This window comes from Rhagoletis pomonella, unplaced genomic scaffold, assembly GCF_013731165.1.
Source record: "Rhagoletis pomonella isolate Grant_MI unplaced genomic scaffold, Rhpom_1.0 Rhpom_scaffold_00010, whole genome shotgun sequence".
Taxonomy (NCBI): Eukaryota; Metazoa; Arthropoda; class Insecta; order Diptera; family Tephritidae; genus Rhagoletis; species Rhagoletis pomonella.
Window position 1 is genome coordinate 34,529,022 of NW_023458564.1, and position 24,474 is coordinate 34,553,495.

The window sequence follows — 24,474 nt, forward strand, 5'->3', positions numbered from 1 at the left end:
AATAGCTTTGTTTTTATAAAAAAAAACATCACTTTTTATATAACAGGCTACTTTTTTGTGTTTCAAGGCTAAAACAATGCATTATTAGCACAATTAACTATGAAAATTTTGTTTAAAAAATTTGGAAAGACAAGGGAATGGCCGTATATTTTAAAAGCGTTTGCTCATCGAGGTGCTTCTTTTACATAGAATTTATATTTAGCGTTTTCAACAATTATTACACATTATAGTCGAATAGAGACGTTAAGAACGTAATACCTCCGCATATGAATTTGAGATATGGTTTGCTATAGAGGGAACAGCCGATAATTCATTTTACAAAAAATCGTACACCATTTCTTTGAACAATATGTATATGCACATATAAATGCACATGCACGTGCAAATATATATATGTATATTTGTTTCAGTATTATAATGTGTATCATATTCGATATTTAAAAACACAAAATCAACTATGCGTTCTAAGTAAATTGTAATTATTTTAATCGCATATTTTTACTCATTTCTACTTTTTATTACTTTACTCAATATTCTCTTGAGATTAAGCTTATACTTATAAGTTAAGGTTGTTCGTCAAACCCAGACAATTCCTTCGTTTGCTTAATAATTCGTGATTACACATTTACGACGATTCTTTTGCATTTTTTCGATATTCTCTTTAATTGGTGTTTTCTGGTAGAAACACTGAACGATCGAAGTGACCGCCAAGACGGTTGCAATGAACTGATTTATGGATATTTCCCAACTGTCCAGATCTGTCGAGCTGTTGCTGCTGCTGCCTGCGCCGCCTCCACTGGAGGAGTTTTGCCTCAGTTCCTCTTCATAAGCTTGGAAGAGTTTTGTCGTCGCGTTGGTATCTGCGGAGGGAGTTGTTGGGTTGCCATTGCTGTCAGGCTGTTTAAAGGAAGTTGGAAAACAAATGTCTAAAGCTTTTCAAAGTCATTTGGCGAAGATTACAAACCTCATCACCGTTACCCAAGTTTAGTTGAGTAAAGCTGTCTAAGCTGATCCCTTTCTTCATGTTATTGTTACCAAGTTCCAGCAGATTTTCATCTAAAAGTGAACAAACATCCATAAAATAAATATTTTTTTTATTTTGTCTCTTGTAGCGGCACCACCAAGCCCTGCCCAGATCGCCTAGTCTAGCAATCGTTGCCGTCAAATTCAACTAACGGAAACATCCTATGTCGACGAGCCGGACCAAAGAAAAAGAGGTGTTGGCCGGATGGGTGTTAGGGGGCAAGTGAAGTGATGGACATATATTGGTTATGCCATGGGGTGAAGCTCCGCACTGAAAGAAGCGAGGATTTTCGGCAAGATAGCTGCTTACTTTTAAACACAGATCAACTATGACATTGCCGGGCGCAGTCGCCAACATATGATATCAATTCCCTCACATGGGCTGCCTAGGTTAAGGCAATGAGATACCAAAATTTTCATGGTGTTAAGTACTGCGGTTGCGATGTGCCATCATGTTGATGCGTAGTGGGGTTCAGGTAAAGTAAGGTAGTACTTAGTACGGCCCAATGTGTCTTACCTATTACAGAAGGAAAGTTATCGGCCGATAAGACTGTCCTCTCTCGGCTAGTTTCCCGGGGGCGTTAGCAGGGTAGGGTTCAGTGGGCATGCGAAGAGATGCTGCGAGTCAGTGGGCATGCGAAGAGATGCTGCGAGTCAGTGGGCATCTCTCCGCATGCCGGGCATTCGTTTAGCACATCTACATTTACTCTGCTCAGGTATGAGTTCAACCTGCTGAGCGAAGTTGGGCTATTGTGGTCCGAGTCTCGCGAGGCAGGCGAAGCTCTGTCTCATCAACGGCATTCACAGGTCGAGAGTCTATATAACTCGAGACTGACTCTCATTGAATGCCGTTCAAGGCCTGTCGGTGAGCTCACGGGTGGTTTAATAAACCTCTGGACTTCGTCCGTCTGTTCATATAGATGCCTTCTGACGTGCCCTGGCGTTCGGGTGCCCACGACGATGAACCCTACAAGAAACTGCTTGCAGAGCATTGTGTTATGCTCCTTAATCGGGAGCATGTGGGCCTCGTCTCGCAGGTGATGTTGCGGCGACATCAGAAAGCATCCTGCCGCTGTCCTAAGTGCCATACACTGCGTCCTACTAGTCCCCGGCAACCACACAGGCGCTGCATAGTTCAGAACCGGCCGGCCAATCGCCTTGTTCGTTGCCAACAACATTTATTTTTATTTGCCCCAGGTGTTGCCGACTAGCGACTTGAGGACCTTGTTGGGGCTTTGTACTCTTTGTTGACAATTGCGGTTGTATGCGCCGAGAAGGAGAGGACATTGTCGAAGGTTACTCCGAGGATCTTCGGGTTATTCACCGTCGGGATTGGTTCGTCATCGACGTGAATACCCAGTTGCAGTCTGACCTCCTTCGTACAAGTGGTAAAAAGCGTTGCTGAGGATTTTGTAGGGGAAAGGGTTAGGCTCTGCGCAGTGAAAAAGTGAGAGATCTCGGCGTGATAACCTTTTACTTTCGAGCACAATCATCAATTCCATTCCCAGACGCCATGATCGAACAATCGTCAGCAAAAGAGACAATCGAGACTCCCTCTGGTGGTTGAGGGAGCTTTGAAATATAATAATCAAACAGTAGTGGGGAAATGACACCACCCTGTGGAACCCCCTGTTTTATTTTCCTAAGATTGCTCGATTTGTCTCTAAATATTACTGACGAGTGTCGACCGCTCAGATAATTCGCCGACCACCGTTTAAGTCCCTGTGGGAGAGAGGAGGCCTCTATGTCTTCCAGCAGCTTTGAATGGCTGACAGTGTCGAACGCCTTAGACAGATCCAACACTACTAGAATAGTTCTCTAACAGGGGCGGTTTCGGTTAAGGCCACGAGTTATCTGGGTGTTTGTGGCGTTAGGTGCTGTTGTTGTGCTGTGCACTTTACGGAACCCATGCTGATCCTTCGCTGGGTCAGGTGATTTGTGTAGTGCGGAAGTAGAAGGGCCAATAGTGTCTTCGCTACCGGGGAAAGGAGAGTTATCGGGCGATAAAACTCTTTTATTGGACGGTTTCCCTGGTTTAAGCAGTGGGACCACTCTCCCCATTTTCCAGATGTCTGGGATGATGAGAGTGGCCATGGACAAATTGAGGACCTCCGTTAGGTACGCTACCCCCGCAGGACACAAATTTTTCAGCATCAGCATGCATATTCCGTCGGAACCCATGGCTTTGGAGGCTTTCGCCTCCAATGGCCACCTGAACTTCACCGCAAGTGAAAGCAAGGGGGAACAGGTTGTTGGCAGTTTGCGCAGCCTTCTGGTCACTCGACGCTTGGCTTTATTCACCGGAGGATGCAGTATGAACTGCCGGCTAAAATAGCTCGCGCATCGCTCGGGGTCCGACGAAGCATGGTCGCCGAAGGAAATTTCGACTCTGTCGTCGTGCTTCGTCGGATTGGACAGTGACCTCACGGTTGACCAAAGCTTACTCACACCAGAGGTGAAGTTGCAGGTCTTCAGATGCTCTTCCCACTTCTTCCGCTTATGTACGTTTACTAGTTGCCGAATCTCCGCGTTGAGATCCCTGATACGGGGATCTCCGGGATCGACCTGACGAAGGCTGTCACGCTCATCGGCTAGAACAGCCGCTTCTATTGTATTGTGGTTGTGTTTGCGTTGAGTTGCTTAGGCGGACTCTGGTTTGCCGTGGAGGCAGCTCAGTTTGAGCAGCAAGGGGCCACGTATGAGGTGGTCTACTGCCTGTGAGTTGTAAGGCCTGAGTATCTCGAAGGCGGCTCCACCCATTACAGGCGTTGCACCTGACGGCAGTGGAGATATGGTGTAGTCGTCTCTGGCACACACAGCAGGTTTCTGGCCCAGGGTTTGACTCGACGCCAGCCCTGAGCAGAAGTATGCGAAGCAGATGTAGCCCTATGAACGTACAACTTTTCAGGGATTTCGCCGACCTAAACGGGGTTAGATCGCCGAAACAACAGCATTTGTTTTGGTAAAACCCGAGTCATTCCGGTACGTAGAAGCAGCTGTCGTGGGAATGTCCGTACGTCGTCAGGACCAGTGGTTGTGCTGTTTATGTAGGTCTCGATCTCGTCCACGAGCTCGAAGGGAAGCCTTCTAACAGCGATCTGTTCGGTAAGTCTGCAGGTGACATCAGAAAGCGCCCTGTTGCAACTCGAACTGGTAATGCTGACAGGCATGCTTCGTCCGCTACGTCCAACTAGCCCCCGCTACTCAGTCTGTCATGGCGCATCGTTGGGTTGAACAGGTACCTCATGGTTGACAAAGTTTAACCCATTCCTGCAGGTAACCTTTCCACTTCTTCCGCTAATGCTGGATTACTAGTTGCCGTATCTCCAATTTGAGATCTTTGATACGGAGATTGACCAGGCTTAGATGGTCATGCACATTCGCTAGTAAAGCAGGCCCCGGCGGGAAATTTAGGCGGATTTCCGTAGCCTACTCCCTATGTGACCGAAGTGTAGTCCGGACCAATCCGTATCCGGCATACCCAGCAAATGTCGGTTTCGGACTCAATGCCAGCTCAAAATAGCAAGAATGCAGAGCAACCCTGCAGCAAGGTGTTGCTCCAGGGACTCACAAGAATTGGTAGGTTTCGCCGATCTAAACAGGGTAATTTCGGTAATTGCCGTTAATGGATTCTCAATGGCTGAATAAGAAATTGTATAGTAACAATGTAATTCAATGTGTAGCCCAGCTCGAAAGTTTCACGAAGCTAGATTGTTCATTGCTTATGCGTTTCTTTTGGAGGATCGTATCGGTAAATACTAAGGTTCATGCAGCATCTCCCTTCTTTTCCTCCTCTTTAGACTATATTTCTTTACTTACATGCTTTCCTCATGTCCTCGTCTTGCTCTCCTATTATTTCTACAAGTGATCTCCACAAAAATTGGAAGTTCGCCTTTTTCATGTTTGGTATATTCTTATTGGGCGCATTTCCATCGTCTGGTTGATCAAGTAAATATCTTAAACTGCCCAAGCTTTTTGTGTCAGTTGTTGAGTCTGCACGATCTCCTCTGGTAGCCATTATTAAATCACTGATTTGTGAAAAATTCGAAATCGTTTCCACATTTAATTGTGGCGGTGTCACCTTCGCGGCACCCAAATCGGAAATATCCGAAAACGTATCAGTCGATTCGAAACGGCCTTGATGACGCAATGCATTGCCAACAAGATCCGAAGTGCTGCTGCCAGTTGCACCATTTTGTGAGCGAGCAACGTCCATAGGGGCAACATGTTGCCGGGGTAGATCCACATAGAACGTTGACGAGCGTTCTCCGTTAATGGCGCCAGACGATGGTGATGGCTGTGATAGGCCTGCCAAGCAATGCAAATGTTTCGTGGCTGTGATGAGCGCGTACTCGTCATCGTCGAAGTTATTATCTGTAGGCGAGGGGAGTGCCTCGATTGATTCGGATGGATCGTCGCTAGTAAAAGCAAATCAAATGTTATAATAAAATGTTTAAAATACGGAAAAGTTTTGTGTATGTATATTTATATGTATGTATTAGGTACCCGAAAAAGTCCTCAGCTTCAATGGCCTCCTCAGCGTCTTCTTTGGCCTTCGACTTTGGACGTCTGACCTGCTGAATTTCAGCTTTCGAAAGCAGCGGCGGCAGGTGTAATATATAAAGCAGCTTGAGCTTTTCAGTGTATTTGCAAGAACATACTAAACCCAGTGCATTTATAATTTGTGAGAACTCTATTGTTCCAGTACTTTTCTTATCGGTCAGCTGGTGGATAAAAAAACAACAAAAAAAAATAAAAAATTATGTCCACAAGCATTTAAGACCAAGGTAAAGACGTTCTTGTAATGTTAACACTGTAAAATAACAGTGTTTGATTATAATAAATAAATAAAAAGTAATGTTAGGCAACATGTAGTCCAACTTAAAAGCTTTTTGTTGTCGGAATGTTCATTGCCTTAAAGTTGCTCTGGGAGGTTCGTATCGACAAAAACTAAAGCTGAATAGTGATTGTCTTCTTTACCCCCGAATTGTATTATAATTTAAGCAGCTGGCCAAGAAAATCAGCGATTAGTTTCACTTCAAACAAATAAAACTCCTTTTTCCTTGTACTAAATGGAAAATACGCAAATTTTAACGAACAAGAAAAAATTTGCTACCTTTTAATTAGTTAGTTAGTCTTCAACAAAACGCAAAAAATCCACTTAAGTTTTTTCTGGGTTTCGGTGATTCTAAATATTAAATTCTATGTAATTAACTTTATGTTTTAATGGAATTTTTAAAAAGATTTTTGAGAAAAATAGTTAGGAAAATGAAGCGAGTTTTATGTTTAATTAAGTCGAAACTTATTTAAAACGGTAGAGATGTGTCAAATTTATGGGGCGATTACGGATTGCAGCCGAACTAGGTTGCGCTAGTTAGACCTTTTCTTCTATGTAGTGCGTTTGGAAATAAAAGGGACTGATACTTTGTATGTCTACCTTCAGGACTTCACCCGTACTCTTGACCAGCTCCCAAGGCCAGGGAAAATCAGTTTTTATGCCTACTACGTTAGATTTCCAGAACAATTTTTAAATGAAGTGTCCTTATGGATGGTATTGGAGTAGAGGCTGGCATCTATACTGACGGGTCCAAAATACTGTGGCGGGGTGCGGCGGCAATCTCTGAAATGATGGATGGCTCTCTCTCGTTCAGACTACCTAACTTTACTAGTATTTTCCAAGCCGAAGATTTAGGATTTTAGAGTGACTGTAGGATTATGAAAAGAAATAAATAGATATTTCACACGTCTGGGCTCCCTGTCATTCAAACAGATATGGTAATCAATAGGGAAATACACTTGTAATTCGCAGGAAATGGCTGATTACTAACGTAAGTAGATTCATCAGCATGCTCTAGGGGTTTAAAGTTACCAACGAATTGTGACAGAAGATAATATCAGAGGTTCCAGAAATAGCATATCAAAGTAGCGCTTATACTGCTAATTGGGATCGGGGCCAATGATCAAAACCAAGGTGCAACCCAACCAATCAACAACGGATGCTATCTATCTGGCTGTGATATAATATTCTTAATTATCTCAGTAAATGTTAAAGTGGAGTTATTGCGTTCTGTTATAGAGTTCTTCATATGTTGTAGGTAATGGGAATAAAAATGTACCCTAAACAGCTTTTCTGCCAGATCAATGCTAACGCAGGTGCGCCATGGCGTTAACTCGTGGAATAGTGTCCGGAATGTTTCGAAATCAACATTATAAGATTCGGATCGGCTGCAATTACCCTCCGCATAGCCAACACGTCCTGTTGGTGGCAACAGTATTGGTGATTCCCCACCAAGTGCAGAGTGCGCTTTTTGTTGCAACACTTTACGTGGAGTCGATTTCTCCTCTCGTATAATGGCTAGAAGTAGATGAAGCTCCTCTTTATCAAAGTACATGTTGTCGGTATGGAATTTCACAATTGTATTTTCATTGTCAATATCGAATTGACGTATTGTTAGACGTCGGTGCTTATTTCTTAATTCTTCGATTTTCTGTTGAGAAATCTTGGAGCCAAACTTTGTGTACGCATCGTGGATAAGCATTTGCACTGATTGTGTTTTAGATTTTCGCTTATCCGCTGGTGTTGGTAGTTGATATTCTGGATTGTAAATTCCGTCCAAGAATTTAGAAAGCACCTGCATAGCTTCGCCGTCATCGTTGCATTTGAGTAGCTGTTCGCAGTTCCATTCCAGAATTTGGAGTGCAATCTACGTTGAAAAAAATAAGATTGAAAACAAGCAGTGAGTTATAAGCTCCCAAATTAAAAAATAATATTAAAAATAAAACATAATTTGTACTTACCACAAAAATTATCTTGGCACCATCGTAAAAGAAACAATCGATTATATGTAGTGAACTTTCATATGAAATGACACTTATGAAAATAGTTAATAGCCACGACAGTGAGATCATACGAATTATACCCAACTGCTCCAAGTGACTGTGCAACTCGGGTAGATATGTCTCAACGAGCTCATTTAATACACTTTGATCGATTTGTGCACCTACTACTTTGTCTTTGTAGTAGTCAGGCAGCAAGTTTTCACAAAGGCTTGCTAGCAACCAGAATGCATTCTCTTCGTCGCAAAATAGCAGAAATACTGATGAAACGATATTCATGGCTTGACAGTAACCCACTTGAGGATTGCGCAATGCGTATGCTTGTAATACGCGTCTCAGTGCGCCTATGCCGTCTGCATGGTGAAACGCCGGGTGTTCTGGCAGCGAACGGTGAAGGTCGCGATCAATTTCGTCGTGTATAGAGGATTGCTTAATACATGCAGCCTACAGAAAATATATCCAGCATAAGTAAAAGTTGTTGATATTCTTATAAGTGAATTTTTGGCATACTTTTTCAACCAAGTCTTCATATAGGCCAGGATTCATATCCTTCTCGTGTATTGCACCGGAAAATACTAGCCAGATCTCTTGACGCAGTTTATCAGGAATGCCTTCAACAATCAAATTAATTACTTCTGTTGTACGAAACATTGAAATGCCGCGCCCAAAATCACGGAAATGTAACTCCCAGCGTGCCAGCTGCAAAGGAATTGTAGAATTACGACTATACAAAATAAGGAGCGCTGTCTACCTTTTGTTCTTGAATCTTCAACATTTCCTCACTCAAATTAGTCTTGAATGAGTTCATGAGAGCGGCTTGTTTACTCCAGGATATATCGTATTTCGCACGCTCACGGCTGAGAGGACTGCACAGTTGAAAAAGAAGTTAATGTTTTATATACTAATATCGCATGGCTATTATTGCGATTACAACAAGTGGAAATGCTTACACGTGGAATTGTGATAGCAGCTCGCTAATTTTTTCCACCAACACCTCCCGGTCGACAATTTGAGCGAACACAAAGTGTACATTCTCAGCTGTATGTAGGACGATTTGATTATCATAACGATGTGGGCCATCATTTTTCTGTTCAACACTCTGCAAATTCACATATACCAACAATTACGCTACAGATGTTTTTTAAGGGAAAACTTTATAGACTTACTTTAATATTACGCATTGGAATGACAAGGCTGACAAGGTCGGTTACATCACTGCGAAAACAGAAGAAATTTCGAGACAGGTAAATGTTGCCGCCCACGTAGCGTTTCGAATATGGGGTCCAGATGTTGGCTATGAAATATTTATTTATTTAAAAAAAACGGGCAATTTCTTAGTAATATTTTCCCCAGATATGTATTATTCTAAACCATACCCCTTATTTGACCATCAATAATTTCCGACTGTGGTAAGCGAAAATAGCTACGATACTCTTCAGACTTTTGGCGAGCTGTCAAATCCCGCAAAAGTCCCGGTTTATTTGATGTTTTGCGACCGAAGCGTTGAAATACTGATGCATCATGATCGACTATTGGACTATCCGGGTCCTATTAACGTAAATAATAAAAAAAATATTGACCTCATTTTTAGTTTAATAATTTGGAGCCAAAAAAGTACCTGTATCTTTTGCTGTATAGCCATTTTGCTCAGCTGCTCAATCAGTCCATATGCCTCTTTTACATCAGTCAATAAGGTGAAATTATAGTGAACATTGTTAACCGTTTTCAAATATATAATTTGGCCGTGTCTTCTAATATCTTCCAGTTCGCTAAACCTTATGACTCGCTTCGTTTGACTACCCAGCATATACGAATAGAAGCAAATGTGATTTAACGAAATGTACAAGTTACCTTGATGTGGCATTTTATTTTTGACATAACTGAAAGTAAAAATGGGAATATTATGCAACCAAAATCATCCAATTTAAAAGAATGTCTTCATTACGTGCAAGCATAAGTAGTAACCAAACGCTCCTCTTTGGGCATTTCGAAAATTTGCTGGAATTTCGAAGCTGCCACTTTGAAATTAGCCGATTCATCTGATTCATCGTGATTATTTTGTGCGTTTAGAGATTGAATTTTGCAGATTGTAAAGTTTGTGATCTCTTCTTCACTTTCCATTTCGTTGAGCACTTTGAAAAGATGTTCGGCAAGCCATTCCCAATCTTTAATGATTTCGTCTTGTGTTAACCCGATGGCGATTTCTATCAGATGGAGAAGAATAAGTGGTTAGTAATTATGCGTACATACATACATACAAAGTAACTTAAATGAATTGTGGGAAAAAGTTTGTTTATAATCACCAAAAACCATATAAATCCAAGTTTCATTTGTTGTTTTTACAAGCTTTTTTGCAATTTATTGAACAAGAAAATTAATACAGTACGATTTTGAATATTTTATTGTACAACAGATACGAGTGGAACTCAGGTTGGTAATACATTTACAAAAACATTACCATGCTGATATTAAAAATGTAGGCTTACATATGTATATACTTAAGGCTACGTCAATAGTTATAATTTAAAATAAAATAAAATCATGCTACAAATATTTAAATTTTTGTATCATGAATAAAATAAAATAAGATGGTCAGTCTAGATAAGTTGAGAAAAATAATTATAAATAACAGTTCTATAATTGCTTTTGTTTGTAGTACTCCTTATGGCGTTCCAGGTACGTATAGTGTTCACAAAAAACAATCTAGTCGAGGCTACAGAGTTAAAGTTGGGGACAATTAAATCGTATAAACGGGACGATTTTGTAAATTTTAGTTTCTCATAATGATATGAAGGCGTTCTAGTTAGCATAAGTCGATAAAGAAATATGCAAATCGTGTCTCCACTGGGATGTGTGGTCAAATTTACGCAGGCCATGCACATACCGAGTGCTATTATTAAAAACAACCTCAACCTTATGGGCAGACTGTGAGTCTAGTCTATTGTAGATGAGTGCAGAGTACGTCAAATTATGTAACAGTAATTGGATGGCAAGCTTACGTCTGACGTTAACCAGGGTAAACAGGAACGAATGTCTTAAACTACGTAGCGCGCAATACAACTTACCTAAATATTACCATATTTATATGATCAACACATGTTAAATTCGAGTTGATTACAAAACCTAGGTTAGTACTTTTACTGACAAAAGCAATTTGTTTGGCACCTACGTAAAGGGATGGAATGTTATTTACAACAAACTTTCTTTTAGAGATAGGCAGTACATACATTTTATATGGGTTAAGGCAAATACTGTTGGTTTCTGTCCAGTGCATTATTGGTAAAAGATCTCGAATTACCTTATCACAGAGATCATTAACATTTTCGAAAGAATTTGACAAGTAAAGCTGGACCTCGTCTGCATAAGCATGCATACTAACAAATATACACAATGAAAAGATGCCATTAAGAAATAGGGCAAATAATATAGGTCCTAGAATTGAGCCCTGTCGTACACCAGAAACTAGTTTCATTGGTTGTGAGGATTGATTCCCTACTGTAACTCGTTGAAATCTGTTCTTTAGATAACTCGTCATAAGTTTCAGAGAATATTTGCTAAATCCAAAATAATACGTGAGCTTAAGACAAAGGAAATGATGGTCGACAGTGTCAAAAGCTTTGGAGAATTCAAGGAGACATAGTAATGTAAGGTAACTGTATCGTAGTAAGATATTTTGTTATTTAAAATTTTCTTTTCCTTATTGTTTGATTGCGTTGAAAGTTTATTTATTAATAAATAAAAAATTTCTTTTTCAATAACAAACAAATTCATAACACAATAAACTTAACTCCAAGAATTTAAACAAGTGTAAAAACATACGGTTTAATTAGCCTACATTTACAATATATCATGATGATATCTTATTATTTTGAATCATTTATTGCTCAATAAAAAATTTTATATTTGTATGTTGAAGACTTTTATTTTAACGCATTTAAAAACTTTTCATTTAGAAATTCCAATAAATTCTAAGAACAACAGAACAAATAAAAATTAAACAGGTATAAAATAAAAAGGTATTTATACCCTACATTTACTCTCCTTCCAATAAAACGATAATTTAACTAATATTAGATGGAGCGTGCAAAATAATATAAATAATAATAAAAAACAATATTTGTATGCATACATACATACATACATATGTATAAATATAGAAATATTTATCTAAACATTTAACTAAAAATTTGTTTGCTTATGATAACGACGACAAAAAAAATTAAATGCGCTAGAATGTTGTTGTTATTGCTGTGACATGATGTTGCTGCATCAGCTGTTGACCTTGCTGTTGATGCTGTAAATGCTGCTGCGTTTATAACGTAGTCAATGGTTATTGTTGATTAAGAGCCTAGAACCAATTTTATGTTAAGCGGCACAACAGTGACTAACATTTGTGGTGTTGAACTGTTGGCTGTGGTCATCGACGTTGAGGCTTGACGGAGAAATGAACGGCTGCTGTTGCGGTAGCAGTATCGGTAAATAAGCAGGGGGCTAATGCTTGGTTGCTTACTAAAATTGTGGTTGTGGTTGCGCAGATTCAGGAAGATGTGATATGGCAGGTTGTGCAAATTAAGGTTGCAAAATTCTCCATGTGGAGCGATTGACTAACTGAACAAGTGACTTGTTTCCGAGGCTTGCCTTTGTTGATGTATATTGAAGGATATAAGAACTGCGTTTGTACAGTTTGTTGTTGCTTACAGTTGTGGCAGTTGGACTGGCAAAAATTTTCACACTATTGCAGCGGAAAGGACAACAGCGGATGCATATCGAGCTAGCCGCTGAACATTTCGAAAGAGATTGATAGACATTTGATCTTGGTCGTTTTTTGGTAGTCGAAGTAATAATGCAGGATCGCCAATATACCGTAATAAGATATTTTGTTATTTAAATTTTAATTTTCTTTATTGTTTGATCACGTAGAAAGTTTATTTATTAATAAACAAAAATTTTCTTTTTCAATAAAAAACAAATTCATAGAACAATAAATTTAACAAGTGTAAACACATACAGTTTAATAACCCTACAATAACCTTTGTCGAAAAAAGAACGAGCGTCATCAAGAATTTTTAATATAGGCGTTGAGCAGCTGTGACCAATCCTAAAGCCAGACTGAAGCGGATAAAGCAGGTTCTTCTCTTGCACATGACGGGTATTTTGTTCCGCCATTAAATACTCAAAAACTTTTGACAACGTTGTTGGTGGAATAATTCTATCTATGTGCAAAACAAGTAATTTTTAAGCAAAAAACAAAACCGACTTCAATTCTCATATAAAAATTTAATATTAACGTAAATTTATTCATGATCGAAAGATCGGATTATAGAAATTGGTTAACGTGGCCCAAAGTTATGCGGCAACATACATTAAAAATATATATATATTCCGACGAATTGAAAACCTTCTCCTTTTTTCGAAGTCGGTTAAAAAGAAATCAACAAACTTTGTAAAAATTTGGAGCTTTTTAACTCGATTTTTTATAAATATTTTGAGTATGCAGTTTTGTAGCCCGATTTCAATTATCATTATTTTTGGATTTTTTTTTTTTCGTTGAAGATGTTGCTAATTTTATCCATATAAAAAAACGCTCGACGATGCTTCCCTGTATCCGCCACTGATTGTCTCTCTACATCGTGGAATGCATCAAGCCAAACCATCAGTCTCCCACGACAGCCGGTTCTACGTACCGGAATGACTCGGGTTTTACCCGGCCAAGGGCTGTTGTTTCGGCGATCTAACCCCGTTTAGGTCGGCGTAGTATCTCAGAAGTTGTTCGTCCATAGGGCTACATTTGCTACGTATTCTTCTTCTCAGAGCTGGCATCGAGTCAAACCCAGGGCCAGAAACTTACACCTGCTGCGTATGCCAGAGACGACTACACCAGAGATTGGCAAACGATTCTGATTTTGTGACTTTAAGCCTGCTCACATTAAAAACGGGGGATGAACGAACACCAGCGCATAGCGTACAGTGCTTGCAAATACAGTCACTACAAGTGAACGATACTTATAACAGCTCATACTGATATTGACTTCGGCAAAACAGAATTCCGAGCGAACGTGCACGAAACCAGCAACCGCCGTATTTGATCGACTGCCGAAAGCACGATACTGCATTAGGACGGTTGCCGAAAGCACGAGAGCTCATTTGGACGGTTGCCGAAAGCATGAGAGCGAAGGTTGACGGTTGGCGAAGGCAAGACGCCGCCATTCATTTGTTGCTGAAGGCATGTTTGATGGGTTGCCGAAGTCATGATACTGTATTTCAAAAACAATTCAACGACATTTGCTTGTTTGAAATGAAGCATTGATATGTACATACATACATACGTACGTATGCACATTCCTCACAACTAGCCAGCCAACACGCTCTTGGCGCCAGCACGCTCACTGTAAAGCAATTGAATGGTAGACGCGCTATAAATACATACATACATACGAGACGATAAATTACCCTTTACTACATTCGTCGTGCTTTCGGCAACAAGTCAAATGGCTTTCAGCAACAAGTCAAACGACTTCTGCAACAAATAAACTGCGGCGTCTTGCTTCGCCAACCGTCCAAATCAGCTCTCATGCTTTCGGCAACTGTTCAAATGCCGCGTTTGCTAGTTTCGTGAACGAGCATTCGGAATACTGGATTGCCGAATTCAATATCAGTATGAGCTGTTATAAGTATCGTTCACTTGTGGTGGCTGTATTTGCAAGACAGTACCCTATGCGCTGGTGTTCAGTCATCCTCTAATTTCTTTTAGGTATCGATACTACTAAGTCAACGCGCTGCTCAGTCATACAAAGCAGCAGTATTGATTGAGTATGCAACAGTTGGCGTTCAACGCAAGCCAGTCTCTGGACTACACTACAACTCCACCTCAGTCAAGTGCAATGCCTGCGATGGGTGGAATCACCTCAGAGTCTGCTCAGGCCTACGGACATATCGGCAGTGGACCACGGCATTTGTGCCCCCTGCTGCTCTAACAGAGCAGCCTTCAAGGCTAATCCCAGTCCATCTGAGCAGCTCAACACAAACACCACACCACCACAATAGACCACATCACAACCACGACAGACCACACAACAGACACAACCGCACCACCACCCACACGCCGCCGCCAACAACTCCTGTTTCCTCCTACAATCTGCACGGTGGGTCCGACCAGGATATTCCGTAACGTGACACCAGTCAAGTGCAACACCTGCCTTGGCTGGTGCCACATTACGGCATGTTCAGGTCTGCGCACCACGCGAGATTGGACGAGGAACTTCGGAGGGCCCGTGTTGCGATGCACGGTCGCATACCCCTATTGCGACGCCACCCACTACCACCACAGGGCGGCACGGCAACACACATCCCTCACAACATAAAACACATCTCCCGAACCACATGAAGCTCCTACAATCCAACTGTAACGGACTTCAAATCAAGATCGAGGAGATAACCGTCTTTATGGGAAGGAATGGTATATTGACAGCTGCGGTCCAACGTGCACCGTCGAGATCGCGAGCGAGATAATGGTGGTGGCTTAGCGTTTATCACGCACCACACAATGCAGTATCGTCTTATCGAAGCAGAATTGCTATCCGGTCAGGCGATGTTGAGCTCGAAATATTTAACGCGTATGTACCCCCTGTCCCTAGCTGCCCGGCAGGATATCACCCTGATATAGGTGCGCTTCTCAGAGGTGAAAGCCACATGGAAGTTGATGACTTTAATGCGCAGCACGATCTTTGGCATTCAAGCCTGTCAAATGATCGTAGGGGAACAGACTTGACTAATCAGATAGATGATTCGACATTCTGAAGAATGAACGACGACGCACCCAGCAAGATTATGGACAGCTGCTGCAGCTCGCCAGGCATAACAATAGTCAGCGCTGGTCTGATAAACAGCGTATCATGACGACATATGCTGACTTTGGCATCAGACCATCTGCCCATAGTCATCTCGATCGATAAACCAACCGACTTTGCTTCCGCGGAACACCGGACCTATATCAACTTTTATAAAGCTTCAAAGCTTAAAGGCTTCGCAGAATTTACTGAGAGCACCTCCACACCAACCGACGTCCACTTAGGTGGACGTAAGTTCCGCGGGGTTGTGGGTTTGCTGCTGCAGCTCGCTTCGTACAAGCAGGATGCATTACGGATCCTCGTCCAAACTTCCCTGCTGAAGCGGCTGTTCTAGCCGATGAGCGTGATAACCTTCCTTAGGCCGATCCGGGAAATATCCGTATCAGGGATCTCAACGCGAAGATTCGGCAGCTTGTGAACGTACATAAAGCGGAAAAAGTGGGAAGAGCATCTGAAGGCATATAACTTCGCCTCTGGTGTGAGTAAGCTTTAGTCAACCGTGAGGTCACTGTCAAATCCTACGAAGCACGACGACAGGGTCGAAATTTCTTTCGGCGACCATGCTTCGTCGGACCCGGAGCAATGCGCAAGCTATTTTAGCCGGCAATGCATACTGCATCCTCCGGTGGACAAAGCCAAGCGTCGAGTTACCAGAAGGCCGCGCAAACTGCCAACAACTTGTGCCCCTCTTGCTTGCATTAACGGTGAAGTTCGGAATATGCATGTTGATGCTGAAAAATTTGGGTCCTGCGGGAGTAGCGTACTTAACGGAGGTCCTCAATCTGGCAAGTCACTAGAGGCCTTGCTACTCCCGTATTTCACGAACCACTTGATCCCAGTGAAGCATCAGCATGGTTTTCGTAAAGTACACAGTACAACAACAGCACTTAACGCCATAAACACGCAGAAAACACGTGGCGTAAACCGCAACAGTCCCTGTAAGAGAACTATTTTAGTAGCGTTGGACCTGTCAAAGGCGTTTGACACCGTCAGCCACACCACGCTGCTAGAAGACATAGATGCTTCCTTTCTCCCACAGAGGCTCAAACGGTGGGCTGCGAATTATCCAAGTGGTCGACACTCGTCAGTAATGTTTAGAGACAAATCGAGCAAACCTAGGAAAATAAAACAGGGGGTTCCACAGGGTGGTGTCCTTTCCCCACTACTGTTTAATTATTGTATTTCAACGCCCCCTCTACCACCAGAGGGAGTCTCGATTGTCTCCTATGCTGACGATTGTTCGATAATGGCGTCTGGGAATGGAATTGATGACTTGTGTTCGAAAGTTAACGGATATCTCTCCGAGCTTTCTCGGTTCTTCACTGCTAGGAGCCCAACCCTCTCCCCTACAAAATCCTCTGCGACCTTGTTCACCATCTGGGCGAAGGAGGTCAGACTACCGCTAGGAATTCACGTCGATGATACACTAATTCCGACGGTGAATAACACCAAAATACTCGGAGTAACCTTCGACAGTCTGCTCTCCTTCTCTGCGCACGCAACCGCTATTGTCAGCAAAGTACAGAGCCGCAACAAGGTCCTCAAGTAGCTAGCCGGCAGTACTTGGGGCAAATACAAAGAAACATTGCTGGCAACGTACAAGGCAATAGGCCGGCCGGTTTTAAATTACGCAGCACCAGTGTGCTAGCCGGGGACTAGTAGGACACAGTGGATGAAGCTGCAGACGACGTAAAACACTGCACTTCGGACAGCGACTGGATGTCTTCTTATGTCGCCAGAACACCACCTTCATAATGAGGCGAAAATGCTCCCCATAGAGGAGCATAACACAATGCTCTGCAAGCAATTCTTAGTGGCGAGCCACAGACGTGGACACGAACAGACACTTGCTTGCAGCGGAGCCCTCGCCAAGGCATGTCAAAAGGCATCTATACGAACTGACGAACGAAGTCCAGAGGACCCGTCAGCTTATCGACCGGCCTTGATCGGCATTCACAGGGAGTCAGTCTCGAGTTTTGTAGACTCCAGACCTGTGAGTGCCGTTCTATGCACACAACCGCCGGACATCGACGAGACGGAGCTTCATCTGCCACGGGAGACTATAACCACAATAGCCCAACTTCGCTCTAGCTACTGCAGCAGGTTAAACTCATACCTGAGCAGATTAGACGCGATGTGCCAAATGAGTGCTCGGCATGCGGAGAGACACCCCACGACTCGAAACACATCTTCGTATGCCTGGAAAACTCGACACTGCTAACGCCTTTGTCCCTGTGGACCGACCCCATTGAGGCTGCACGCTTCTTAGGGCTTCCGTTAGTTGAGCTTGACGACAACGATAGAGATATTAACCGATCTGGGCGGGGTTGTTGTAGCCGCTACAACAACAACAATCAGTCTCTTTTATTTCTAAACTATAATTGATGCGAATGTCAAAGTTGCACAACTAAGTTCCAATTCGGCATTTAAACGCGGTTGCGCATATTGGACACTTGCATCAATTATAATAATAATATAATAATAGATTGGCGCTTACGCATGTTAGTGTTTGGCCGAGCTTCTCCTCTGATTTGTGGCGTGGGCCTTGATGTTTTTCACACAAAGTGGAGTGACCTACAGTTTTACGCCGACTACGACCGGCGATTTTTATGAGAAACTGTTTTTCATGGTAGAAATACACTCGGAGGTTTGCCATTGCCTGCTGAGGGCATGAAACCAGGCGCTGCGGAGTGGAAGCGCGCACTGCTTACCACTACACCACAGCGGCCGCTCTAATTACAGTTTAGAAATAAAGACACTGATACTTTCGCTTGATGCATTTCTGAACGGAGGGTAATATATGTACAGGGTGGACTAAAAGTCCGTTTACATTTCATTCGGTAGCTGTGTCGAGCAGTCACGGCGGGGTAGGGCGGAGGAGTTAGGAAATTCAAGAGCAGCCAAAGGGAGTTCAGAGCCGAAAGCTCCATGGATTCAAATGAAAATATGTGCAGAACTTTGAGGAGATGGGTTCACCAATGAATCAACCACGTTCCGACCGACCTAGAACTTCCAAGGAATCCCGAAAACCTAGAGTGTAAGAGCGACTGTTTGTCAAAACCCGGACTCTCTACTGGTACGCGGTCTACCGTCTTAAATGTGCCCAGAACATCGTTAAACTGCATTCTTCACAAAGATTTACATTTACATCCGTAGCAAATTTGAATGGAAGAGTAATTAAAGTCTCAAGATCATGCTCACTGTAGGGATACATTGAACCGTCCTTTCAGTTTTTCAATTATGCAGAAAAGAGAAGTAACTTTCGACTAAAATCAAAATGAAATCGATGCAAAAATCTCTACTAGATACATAATTAGCTCAGTTTTGCTAATAAGTTATTATTGTACCGCCAAAAAAATATTAGGAAAATATTTTTTTTGCAGAGCGACGATATTTATTTCGAAATATTCAGAAGCAAACATCTTTTTAATTTTTCATAGATAATCTAACTAAATATTTATAAACTTTTTTGGATATGAAACGGCTTCCTTTCTAAATCTCGGTAGATAAAATGATCCAATATGTGCAAATTTACTAGAAATTCACATTGTATGAAAACAAGGCAATTGCTTTTTCTTAAAATTTCATACCTTTCACTGAAATTTATTTGAAAAAGTTGAGTGAAAGGTCTGAAATTTTAAGAAAAAGCATTTATATCATACATACAGTATTGACCAATACAATAGCACCCCCATTTCAAAGAGATATTGTTTGCCACACATGTTTATTTTTAATTTTTAGGAATTTTCAATTAAAATACAGTTCATTCTCTGTCAAAAACCTATATAAACCCAAGTTTAAAACTTTGTAGAAAACTACAAAAAACACGAAAAAAATTTTCACCCAAATTTCTAAGTTTTCTCTCAGAAGTGTTAGAATTTTTTTGAGTACATAGTTTTATAGCCCATTAAATTTTGGTCTAACAAGTGGAGAAAAGTTACCGTTGATTTTTTAGATTTTTTTTCGCCGAGGGTGTTGTGGTCTTTTTCCACATACAAATAAATTGTGTTTATTCGTTATATGGAATCAAATGCGACAAAACAAGTTCTAAAAAATCAACGGTAACTTTTAGCCACTTGAAACTTGCATATTATTGTACTAAAATTGAATGGGAATTATACTGCGTACTCAAAAAATCTTAACACTTCTGAGAAAAAAGTTTGAAATTTGGATGAAAATTTTTTGAATTAAAAAAAACCTATCCCACCAAACAATTTTTGTTGCCGGCAATATCGCCATCGAATCGATTTCTTATTACCAGTCGCTCTAAAACGTCCACCGCAGGCAACTCGCCTGGGCGAGTCGTTTTCTTATTACCTGAATGAGTCGTTTAATTATTGCTACAGGCGATATTTGAATAATAACTTCTTGCAACAATTTTACTCTTTCTTAATATTTAATTTGTTTTTGAACACAAACTTATAATTTGTAAACGAAAATAACTATTTCGTCGCTATGGAGCTTCCTATTTTTTCAATCCTGTCTTGGGCATAAATTATTTGTTTTTGAAGAATCCTATTGACGCGAAGTTCATCAGTTTGGGAATTTTTGAAAACATATTCCTAAAATGACATGAAAGCAATAATGTTGCCGATTTCTCACTACGGCAATAAATCGGCGAGTTGCCAATTTTGTTGCCATTGACGATTGTTGCCTATTTCTCATGTTTTGCATGGTGGGATATTTCACTTTTCCCTGAAAACTTTGTAATTATACAAATATTTTTTACACATCTCCATTTTAATTCAAATTTTTATAAAAATAACTACCTTCACTCACAATTCAATTGAGTGTACTGTGATTTTTTTTTTTTAATATTCACAATTGTTTACATGTTAAAAATTGTTTGTTTATTTTTTATTAAAATATGACTTGTATTTTAACAAACACCATATAAATCTGAGTTCCAAACTTTGTACGAAATTTAGGAGAATTCCGCAAAATTTCAGCGAAAATTGCAAACTTTTTAATAATTAAAAAAATTCTAGTAGACAAGTTTATAAACCATTCAACTTTAGTAAAAAAAAAGTTAAAATTTTTAATGTATTAAAATTCGCGCTGATTTTTGACAATTTTTTTCAGACGGCATTATACATTTTCTTCATACAAAAAAAAATATATATTTTATATGGAGGAAAATGCTTAGCACCGTCACAACGCGAGTTTTGGGACTGTTAAACGTTGCACATTATTATACCAATTTGAGTTTTAAGAAAAAAAATGTGTTCATATTATTTTATTTTAACACGTAAGAATATGTGAAAATGTTCGCTGTTGGGTCTTCTGGTGGCAGTTTTGAGAAGAAGATAAATTAATACAAGTGCACCCATAGCCAAAATAATAGAAACGTTCCCACGACAGTACGGTCTACGTAACCGGAACGACCCAGATTTATATTTGGCCAAGGACTGTCACTCCAGCAACACTCCCCAAAAACTCTTTGGGGAACTTGTATGCTGCTACAACAACAACAACAAACGCCTTAGATTAAGTTCATACAGAAATTCAATTGAGTCAATTAACTCTTTAATTGAGCTACCGTTTTTGGTTTTCACATGCACTCACAGCTGCTCGATTACTTAGCTACTGTGATGGAAAGGTGGTACAATTGTACTTCACAAAAGGGAGAAGGTTATCAATTCGTCGGATTTTTTATTTTTTTTAGTATGTATGTTACCGCATAACTTTGGACAACGTTAACCGCTATAATTATTTTTTTAAGTGAAAGATGTTACCTCACAGGTGGTTCCATATTAATTTGGTTTAAATCCGATCATTGGATCATGGAGAAATTAACGATGATCTTAAATTTGTATATGAGAATAAGTCGGTTTTGTTTTTTGCTTAAAAATTACTTGTTAGTTTGAAAGTACATACATTCGGTACAAAAACACCATTTTATGTACATTTGGAACGTAGTCAAATAACATTTCAGGAAATCAGTTCTAATTTTTATGGAATAGCCTCCCTCATTTGTGAAGGGGCATACAAGTGATACAAAAGGGTGCCCAAAGTAACGTAACTGTAGTTGATATCGCCAGAAAGACAGTGAAAATTGCTCGAAGAGATTCTTTTTATAGCCAAATTTGTTTCATGTAAATACAGAAGTTGTTATGATATCGAAAGGAAAGGTTATCGTGTTATTTTCATTAATATATAGATACAAATACAAATATATATTTACTTTTAAATATACATATTTGGCTAATTGGTCGACATACAGGCCGAACATACTTTTTTCGACCAGTTTTGGATATATTTCTTTTTATAGTTTTCATGAATATGAAATGGTATTAAAGCTTTGGTTCAATGCTTGTAAGTACCAGAAGAAAAAGAGACATACCCATTAAAATGCATACTTAAATGATCAGAACGTCGAGCTGAGTCGATTTAGCCATGCCCGTATGTTTGAACGTAATCTAGTTCCTCAGTTTTGGAGACATTTGACTGAAATTTGGTAAGCGGGTGTAGTTTTACAATGTATTATTCATTTGTCGGATGCGGCAAAATCGAACGACTATAAAATATAGCTTCCATACAACTGATTGTTCGGATCCGAGGTTTCTCTTTAATACTTTTTCATTTGGACACGCCATACAACGTCCACTGAGAAAATCGCCAAGATGGGCTATAAAACTGTATACTCAAAAAGATTCTACAAAATCTGATTAAAAAGTTTAAAATTTAGCTGTAACTTTATATAAATGTTTATAATTTTTGCAGAGGGTTTGAAATATAAATTTATATGATTTTTATTAGATAATGAGCTGCACTTTTATAAAAACAAAATATTAAATAAACAAAATATATGTATGTATATAGCCAAAACTGGTCAAAATTAGGCGTTTCTGTTATTTTTGGCTATGGGTATATATATGTAGTTAACTAAATTTATTCCTATTATATCGTTACCACATGATATTTTGAAGAGGTGTACCCAAAATATCTTGCATTTTAAAGTCCTAGTGGAAATTGGGCATAAAGTAGTATATGCAGGAATTTCGAAATGTCAGTTAACAGTGTATGATGAACTTTACTGCAAAAGTGCAATTTTTGTTTTTTTTTATAAAAATGTCTGACCCTTTAATTTATGTTGTTCTTAATTTTTGCCTTTTTTAAATGTATTTTACCAAATTTGAAATATTTAGCACCACAAGATCTGGGCCCTCCGCATAATTTGTGATATTAATAAGCTTATCGAACGGACTACATATATATATGTCTGAATTTGTATTTTCATGCATATATACATACATTTAGCAATATTTAAAAAGCTGTTTTAAATTTATTTTTATTATTTTTTTATACTTACAAATCAGCCGTTAACTTACCGTAATAAACTTCGGAATTGGGTGTCTGGTGTAGGATGCGATACGGTGGTGGCTTTGTGTCCCATACACTATCCAAAGTATTCACAAGGAGAGAAGTAAAGCTACGTGTTTCTCCGTGGCCACGACGTTTTTGCAGCACGAAATATTTTGAACGCATTTCGTCAATCCTAAAAAAATGGTTAATTAATTCTCAAGTAAATAAATATGTACATATCTGTCGTATGGAATAGTAGCATATGTCGGGAAGCTGGCTTTAGTATAATGCGGCATTCCCTTTATTCTTTAAACGACAAGGAAATTTTTGATGAGACTTAATAAGAATATTGACTTGCTAGAATCGGAACTATTTCTGTACGTTTATTTTCCAAAAGTTTTTCAACGGCTCGGCGCCAGTGAGTCATTCGCAATCGTATGCTGAAAATGCCGCATTATACTAAAGCCTACCATTCGACATAAGTTAATGTTCCATACGAACGCAGATATGTATGTATGTACATAATGTACAATAACTATTAGTAAGACGAATGTTGTCACAATACATGTATAAGTACTTAATAGAAAAAATGGCAATGTCGAAACATCTGTGAATTGCCAGAGTTCATTGGTTTCCTGATAACAGCAAATGTGTTTAACAATAAAACGCCAATATGAGAAATAGTGCATTTTAAATACATACATGTACATATGGAGATATGTACATACATACCTATGTATATACTATTGTATCAGCAAGAGGTACATTAAAGCCACTGTTGGCTCACTAGAATGCCTTTGTAATTGCATTCACCGCTAGAGCAGACTGCTACTCTATTTCGGTGCTGCGTAAAATAAACTCTACTGAAATAGCTATACAGAAAATTCGATGGGTCTTTTTTTGTATTGCAAGCTACTTGTAGTTTTTCTATCTACATATTTGTGGGCAAATCATAATGCTGATGCGCCTCACGGACCAAAAAAATATTTACTATCTCAAACTTACCAAAAAGCTGGTGGCATTAGCATTTCTTTTGGATGAATCCACATCTTATTGCGTTTTTTCCGACAAGTTCCTTTCTTTATTACGTATGTTAGTGTTAAAAAAAAAATTAGAAGATATGTTCTCCACTTCTTCGATTAGCCTTAAATCAATTTCTTTGTGTAAAATTCTACCTTTAGCAATGGTCTTTAATTATTTGATACCGTCCAACCCAACCACTTTCCCATATAGAGAAATAACACAAAGTTCACTTTATGCTGCAGTTTATCTCTTTTCGTCGTTAGCAAATATATTTTTCTATTGTTGCGAAACTAGAAGTACAGAAACATGCACTTATTGAAGCGGTTATTGTGGTACTTTGTGTAAAAATCTTTTTAATTTTCCACTGTCAACTGGAATTCGCTGCGGTGATTATACGACAGCTACGCCGTTTTCCGTCGTGCGATGGTTACTCGTTCGG

General features: G+C 39.9%; 1 protein-coding gene across 2 annotated transcripts; it reads right to left on the reverse strand.

The window, feature by feature from the left end:
- Window positions 1-493: 493 nt before the first annotated feature.
- Window positions 494-24,474, reverse strand: LOC118746277 (TBC1 domain family member 9-like). 2 transcript variants are annotated; one of them, XM_036480117.1, is made up of 16 exons: window positions 24,188-24,474; window positions 24,018-24,091; window positions 23,039-23,205; window positions 9,806-10,064; window positions 9,479-9,740; window positions 9,237-9,408; window positions 9,027-9,154; window positions 8,811-8,959; window positions 8,612-8,726; window positions 8,371-8,559; window positions 7,822-8,304; window positions 7,140-7,727; window positions 5,530-5,747; window positions 4,843-5,441; window positions 965-1,056; window positions 604-897 (listed from the first exon to the last, which is right to left on the reverse strand). In XM_036480117.1, the coding sequence occupies exons 2-16, from the start codon at window positions 24,059-24,061 to the stop codon at window positions 604-606; spliced, it is 3,759 nt and encodes a 1,252-aa protein (XP_036336010.1). In that variant the 5' UTR covers window positions 24,062-24,091; window positions 24,188-24,474. The 2 variants fall into 2 exon arrangements, with proteins under 2 accessions (XP_036336009.1, XP_036336010.1); XM_036480116.1 differs by having other exon boundaries at window positions 494-897; window positions 24,018-24,473.

Excerpts from the sequence above, each read along its gene's own strand:
- LOC118746277 (XM_036480116.1), bottom strand. The coding sequence starts at position 24,061 with ATGTGGATTCATCCAAAAGAAATGCTAATGCCACCAGCTTTTTG. Across the intron at positions 8,960-9,026 it reads TTCCAATGCGTAATATTAAA|AGTGTTGAACAGAAAAATGA; the intron begins GTAAGTCTATAA and ends GTGAATTTGCAG. Across the intron at positions 1,057-4,842 it reads CGAGGACATGAGGAAAGCAT|ATGAAAATCTGCTGGAACTT; the intron begins GTAAGTAAAGAA and ends GTTCACTTTTAG.